At 37.5% G+C, this 7,097-nt stretch overlaps 1 protein-coding gene across 1 annotated transcript in view; it reads left to right on the top strand.

Annotated features, from left to right (window-relative positions):
* The window catches only part of LOC123966675 (butyrophilin subfamily 3 member A2-like), a 10,620-nt gene extending 5,032 nt beyond the window's left edge, over positions 1–5,588 (top strand). The window contains exons 6-13 of the mRNA XM_046042812.1: positions 380–475; positions 940–1,023; positions 1,778–1,873; positions 2,701–2,805; positions 3,273–3,356; positions 4,479–4,559; positions 4,959–5,015; positions 5,266–5,588. Coding sequence (XP_045898768.1) covers positions 380–475; positions 940–1,023; positions 1,778–1,873; positions 2,701–2,805; positions 3,273–3,356; positions 4,479–4,559; positions 4,959–5,015; positions 5,266–5,301 — 639 coding nt within the window. The 3' untranslated portion in view covers positions 5,302–5,588. The remainder of the gene's footprint in view (positions 1–379; positions 476–939; positions 1,024–1,777; positions 1,874–2,700; positions 2,806–3,272; positions 3,357–4,478; positions 4,560–4,958; positions 5,016–5,265) is intronic.
* The last annotated feature ends 1,509 nt before the right edge of the window (positions 5,589–7,097 follow it).

The raw sequence follows: 7,097 nt of genomic DNA, 5'->3' as shown, positions 1-7,097 counted from the left end.
ATACCACCTTCCTAATAGTGCATTTTCAGGTTCTCTATATGTTCTCTATTTATATAAACATGTGTTTGCCACACACAGTAAATCTAATACAGAAATGAAGACAGCATAACATCACAACAGACATGATCTTTCTTAAACTGACCAGAATACTCATATAAATATGCAAAGTTACTTTAAACTGTATTCAGCTTCATCTTCAGCACAACAGAGCCAGCAGGGAAACAGGGCCCAGGTCAAAACAATGGTCCTTGAAGTAGACTTGATTTTCTTTCTGTCTTAGGCTTCATTATAAATCAAATTTCCCACATGTCTAAAGAAAGAGAACATATCCACATATACGCTCTAATCTTGTCTTTCTTCATCTTTGCTCTTCCCCCAGCCAGAAGAAAAACTAGCTGAAACTGAAAAGCAGCTCCAGGATGAAAAGAGGAGGAGGGAGGAAGCTGAAAAACAAAGGGAGAGCATACAGAAAGAGGTTTTTCCTTTCACTTTAATCTCTCTCTATTTATCTAAACATCTTCCCTCTATATCTTCTTCTAAGACTATTGTCTTATTGATGAATGGAAACATCTCCACTGACTTCTGCTTTCAGTTTTCTCATTAAATCTGTCTCACAGATACACTTCATTCTTCTGTTGGAGCTTCCTCTGTTTCATATTAATGAAAAATATCCAGGGACCAGTAACTTTACCATGGGAATGAAGAAAAACACTTGAGGCAGAAAGACTGTCTGGTCATTAATCAGTTTTCTCCACTTACTTACAGTCAAAGACAGAACTGTGACTTTGTTAATCTAAAGGTAGAAAACTGCTGCTTTAAAAATGCTGCACAAGTCAGAACATGGAGTAAATTTCTGTCACGTCTTATTGTTTCTAACTCACATACTTTAATAAGAAAAAAATGTCTCTCATCTTCAGTGTTTATCTTCTCTCTCTTCAGGTCGAGAAGCTCAAAGAGGAGAAGCAGAGGAGTGAGGACGACAAGAAGCAGCTACAAAAGCAGCTGGCGACCAAGACAAAAGAGGTTCATCTGTCATTGATATTGATTTGTTTCCACAAACCTATTTGTTTGTTTTTAGTTTGAAATCATACAGTTTATTTTTATTTTATTTTATCTGGTCAGAGGGAAGAGAACAGAAAAGGTGTGCTTAAATACTTTGTGTGCTAAAATCAGGTGTGTTTGAGGCGAAGTCTTTGTTCCTGAACCGAGTTATTAAACTTCAATAATTGTAGTATTTGATGAACAAATAATTCTTGTTGAATTAATTCAACATTCTGTTCATTTGCACAATTTTATTTTCCAGTTTATGCTGTTGTGGTACTCCCCTCCCTTCCCTGACTAATGTAGCCTATTCATCTCTTATTGTTCTAATACCACCTTCCTAATAGTGCATTTTCAGGTTCTCTATATGTTCTCTATTTATATAAACATGTGTTTGCCACACACAGTAAATCTAATACAGAAATGAGGACAGCATAACATCAAAACAGACATGATCTTTCTTAAACTGAACTGAAAACATTGCCGAGTATAAAGCCTTTCTTTCTGTCAGTTACACTTTGTGATGTATAGAAATATATATCATGGTTTACAGGCAATTAAATATGCACAACAGAGCCTGCAGGGAAACAGGGCCCAGGTCAAAACAATGGTCCTTGAAGTAGACTTGATTTTCTTTCTGTCTTAGGCTTCATTATAAATCAAATTTCCCACATGTCTAAAGAAAGAGAACATATCTCTCTAATCTTGTCTTTCTTCATCTTTGCTCGTCCCCCAGCCTGAAGAAAAACCAGCTGAAACTGAAAAGCAGCTCCAGGATGAGAAGAGGAGGAGAGAGGAAGCTGAAAAACAAAGGGAGAGCATACAGAAAGAGGTTTTTCCTTTCACTTTAATCTCTCTCTATCTAAACATCTTCCCTCTATATCTTCTTCTAAGACGATAGATTGATGGATGGAAACATCTCCACTGACTTCTGATTTCAGTTTTCTCATTAAATCTGTCTCACAGATACACTTCTTTCTTCTTCTAATTGCTCATAGTAAACCTCATGAGACAAGACGTGTGAGGGCGGTTTTGCTGGGGAGATGGGGACTGGACGCAAACACAGATGAAACAGACTTTTATTGCAAAGCTGAGCTGACATGCATGAGGATGGCAGGTCTGGGGAGGTTAGAGAAAGAATATGTTCTGATAGAGAGAGTAATGCAGAGGGCTGGGGAGGCAAGTGTGGCTGAAGAGACGGACAGGGGAGGAAACTCAGACAAGATGTGAAGCTTTTTAATCCACCACATGTATAAAGTAGCTTCTGATTATTTCAGGCTTGTTCTTCACAACACTGATATGTTTATGTTTTTAGTTACCTGTAACTTTATTTATACCAGTCGAACAGAACATACTAGTCTCCCTGAACAACTGACAGGTGTTCCTGAAAAATGTACATCAAGACAGTTTAAATATCATTCTGAATCAGTGTGCATGGCATCAGTTTGCTTAAAAAAAAAACTTACTCATCGTGTTTTTGTTCACCTCTCCGTTTCCTTGCAGAATGAGGAAAAGCTTCATGTTGAGCAGCGGAGGTTTCTTTCACCTTAATCTTTCAGTTTCTGTTGAGATGTCTCCAGATTTGCTCATGTTAACGGTCAGACTGTCGCTTCCTGCAATAAAACACTGCTGATTAATCAACATCTGTCTGTCTGTTAGAATGAGAACATCAAAGAGGCAGCTGACAGGAACAAAGAGGAGCTGAAGGAAACTCAAGAAAAGTTGGAAGAAAGGACTGCTAAAAACAGGGATCTGAAGAAAGAAGTACATACACACACAAAATCCCTGTCTGTACATGTGATGTTTCATTGATCACTGCTGAGGTGTTGATTCTGTTAAACTGAATGAACAGCTGAGTCAGCAGCAGCAGGAGTACACAGTCACAGTGTCTGATATTTGGGTGTTGGAGCTTCCTCTGTTTCATATTAATGAAAAATATCCAGGGACCAGTAACTTTACCATGGGAATGAAGAAAAACACTTGAGGCAGAAAGACTGTCTGGTTATTAATCAGTTTTCTCCACTGACTTACAGTCAAAGACAGAACTGTGACTTTGTTAATCTAAAGGTTCAACTAGAAAACTGCTGCTTTTCTTTAACATGAACAGTTAAAAATGCTGCACAAGTCAGAACATGGAGTAAATTTCTGTCACGTCTTATTGTTTCTAACTCACATACTTTAATAAGAGAAAAGTTCTCTCATCTTCTGTTTTTTATCATCTCTCTCCTCAGGTCAAGAAGCTCAAAGAGGAGAATCAGAGGAGTGAGGACGAAAAGAAGCAGCTACAAAAGCAGCTGGCGACCAAGACAAAAGAGGTTCATCTGTCATTGATATTGATTTGTTTCCACAAACCTATTTGTTTGTTTTTAGTTTTGAATCTCACAGTTGCTGTTTTATTTTATCTGGTCAGAGGGAAGAGATAAGAAAAGGTGTGTTTAAATACTTTGTGTGCTAAAATCAGGTGTGTTTGAGGCAAAGTCTTTGTTCCTGAACAGAGTTATTAAACTTCAATAATTGTAGTATTTGATGAACAAATAATTCTTGTTGAATTAATTCAACATTCTGTTCATTTGCACAATTTTATTTGCCAGTTTATGCTGTTGTGGTACTCCCCTCCCTTCCCTGTCTAATGTAGCCTATTCATCTCTTATTGTTCTAATACCACCTTCCTAATAGTGCATTTTCAGGTTTACTATTTGTTCTCTATTTATATAAACATGTGTTTGCCACACACAGTAAATCTAATACAGAAATGAAGACAGCATAACATCACAACAGACATGATCTTTCTTAAACTGAACTGAATACATTGCCGAGTATAAAGCCTTTCTTTCTGTCAGTTACACTTTGTGATGTATAGAAATATACATCATGGATTACAGGCAATTAAATATGCACAACAGAGCCTGCAGGGAAACAGGGCCCAGGTCAAAACAATGGTCCTTGAAGTAGACTTGATTTTCTTTCTGTCTTAGGCTTCATTATAAATCAAATTTCCCACATGTCTAAAGAAAGAGAACATATCTCTCTAATCTAAAAAGGTGTGGTGATGGTGCAATGGGTAAGATGCCTGCCTTTGGTGTGAGAGACCTGGGTTCAATCTCCCTCTGTGACCCATCCACCATTGTGTCCCTGAGCAAGACATTTAACCCCTAGTTGCTTCAGAGACGTGCAACCTCTGACATGTATAGCAATTGTGGATAAAAGCGTCAGATAAATGTAATCTTGTCTTTCTTCATCTTTGCTCTTCCCCCAGCCTGAAGAAAAACTAGAACTAGGACAGGGGAGGAAACTCAGACAAGATGTGAAAACTGCTGTTTTCTGTAACATGAAAAGTTAAAAATGCTGCACACCTACCATGTCTTAATGTTTATTCTCACACCTTCAATTAGAGAAAATGTCTCTCATCTTCTGTTTTTTATCATCTCTCTCCTCAGGTCGAGAAGCTCAAAGAGGAGAAGCAGAGGAGTGAGGACGACAAGAAGAAGCTGCAGAAGGAGCTGGAGACAAAGACAAAGGTTCATCTTTCATTGATACAGATTTTTTTTTTCCACCCACATATTTGTTTGTTTTAATTCTCACAATTATGGCTTTATTTTATCTTAAGCTTATTCAATGTATAACAGCAGAAACCACTCTAAGATTTTGGCTTTACTTCCTCATTGTTTGATCCCACAGACACCCTCTGTTGTGTGTATAAATTATAACAGTTTTAAAATCAACCACTTTCTTTCCTTCCATTCTTTTTTCTTATGACCTCAAAACATAAAGAACTGTATTCCAGTAGTAACCATTTGATGAAGGTGGCAAAACCAAATCAAATATATAAATATAAACTATATATATAGTCCTTTGTCATTCTTAATGAAAAATTCATGAAATAAAAAGTCTCTCTATCTCTCCTCTCCCTGTTGAAGGAGCAGCCTCACCATGAGCAGAAGATAGCAGAGGAAGCTGAGAAAAACCTGGAGGAGGTTAGTCTTTTCACCCAAATCAATCTTTTTTTATCTTCTCTATGTGACACTGATTTGTTACTGAGACCAAGCTGATCAAACTAGCCATGAGAGCAAATCTGAGACACTGATTGACCATTTGTAAGACTGATCAGACCCAAGTGTCACACACACACACACACACACACACACACACGGATACAGGTAGCACATACAATGCTTAGTTAGTTAGTCTTGAATGACTAAACTGTGTGTGTTGTCTCCCTCTCAGCGCGATAACACCAGTACTGTCAATCAAGGACCATGAGGAAAGGTTACTGTCCATCACACCAAAATGCTGATCAGTAAATAATGCTTAACATTAAACATCAGGAACAGCACGACTCAGATCTTCCTGTAAAAACACATGTTGTAGTGACGTCTAGTGAACACGAGATCACATCACATCCTGATCTAGAATCAACAAAATGAGACCTTTTTTATTAATGTTGAATCAAATCTTATTACATTTTTGTTTTTCTGGTATTTTCAACAATTCAGAACACTTTTTGTCTGAAAGTTCTGAACTCAAGACAAAGACTAAAATAATTTAAACTCTAAACCAAAGTGTGAAACCTTTTTATTTATTTTTGCTGAATTGAAAATGTATATTAAAAAGTAGAATTTTTTTTGTTATCCTTTGTCGGGTTGTTATTCAGTGTTTTCTGTCAATTTAAGATTCTCCGTTCCATGTTTGTGTAATAAAGAGAAATAAAATGCCATAAATTCTTGTTTGATTTAAACTAATTGGTTTGAGAAATATCAACTTTCAAATATGTTTTTTTTCAGATAAAACTTTTTATTATATATATAAATATACAAATTTGTATTTATGTGTGATGTTGAGTGATGTTTGTACATCTTTTGACATTTTGCTAAATTATTTGTGCTATAGGTTATGTAAATAACTGAATCTCTTCTTCTCTAACAAGTGATTAAAGGGAGAGGGATTTTTTAAATGGGGCTGTGTGAGGAGCTTATCCATAGTCGGTCAGCGTTTTCCCAGTTTGAAGAAGTATAGAGTTGTACCGGCGTGGAAGCTAAGCAATACACTGCTGTGGACAGAGTCAGCAGCAAAATGTATTTTAGCCTCCTAATATTTTAAAGGTCGCCACTCCACTCCTCCTGTGTAGGATAGCTATGGTGGCCGATGTAGGACAAAAGATGTCATCGTCTGAGATAGAGAGAGGCCAGTCAATAAATGGGATTTCTTTTGATGGATATATTAAGACTTGTATTTACTTGTAACCACATGTTATTGTGAATATTATTGTTACTTGTTCACCAAATAACAGCAACATCAAGAAATGTGCTACATGATGTCGCAGCCTCCTGTAATACATAATTTTACCGTATTATAATCATGCATTTTGCTACATCTCGGAAGGGTTGGCTCATCTGGACTAACAAACTGTATTGTATGAAACATAGGGCTACTAAAACCATGTGTTGTTTAGAGGTCTGTGTAGGAGCCCTTTATGTTTATTGTTGGTATGATATTTTATTTTTGTTTAGATTTATTTATATTAGTATTTTGGACACTAGGTGGCAGTGATTAGATGCACACGGGTGTATATAGAGGGCATAGGTGACAGGAAGTGGGAGGCACAGGTAGGGGGAGCACAAACAGTTCTCACCAGACCACAAACCTCAACTGCAATAATCATCTTGTGTGTCTGCGTAAAAAACTTCACTCCTTCCTGTGCACGATGGCAAAGAGATTGGTAAAAGTAAAGCGAGGAAAGATTGCCATAACAGTGTAGTTCCATGTTGTCCCACCAGAGAGCGCAATACACTCCAGCGTTACGAACAGACTGTATGAGGATTAGTAGAGAGTGCCACGTGTTGTCCTCACGTGCCTTGCAGATCTCTTCCCGAAACGTCCTGGAAACGTGTGTAAACGCAACATAATGGTGTGAAACTTTGATTATATCCACGTACCTACACTGATAAGCTCCTTCATTAGTAGAGCATCAGCTGTGAGCACGAGAGGAGCAGCCTGTGTCGGGTTGTTGTTGCCGTTTGAAACTCCGGTGAGTTGAAGCATGTTTTTGCTAGCTTGTT

This window comes from Micropterus dolomieu, unplaced genomic scaffold (genome assembly GCF_021292245.1).
Source record: "Micropterus dolomieu isolate WLL.071019.BEF.003 ecotype Adirondacks unplaced genomic scaffold, ASM2129224v1 contig_13974, whole genome shotgun sequence".
NCBI classification, from domain to species: Eukaryota; Metazoa; Chordata; class Actinopteri; order Centrarchiformes; family Centrarchidae; genus Micropterus; species Micropterus dolomieu.
This window is presented reverse-complemented; position numbering and strand designations above follow the sequence as displayed.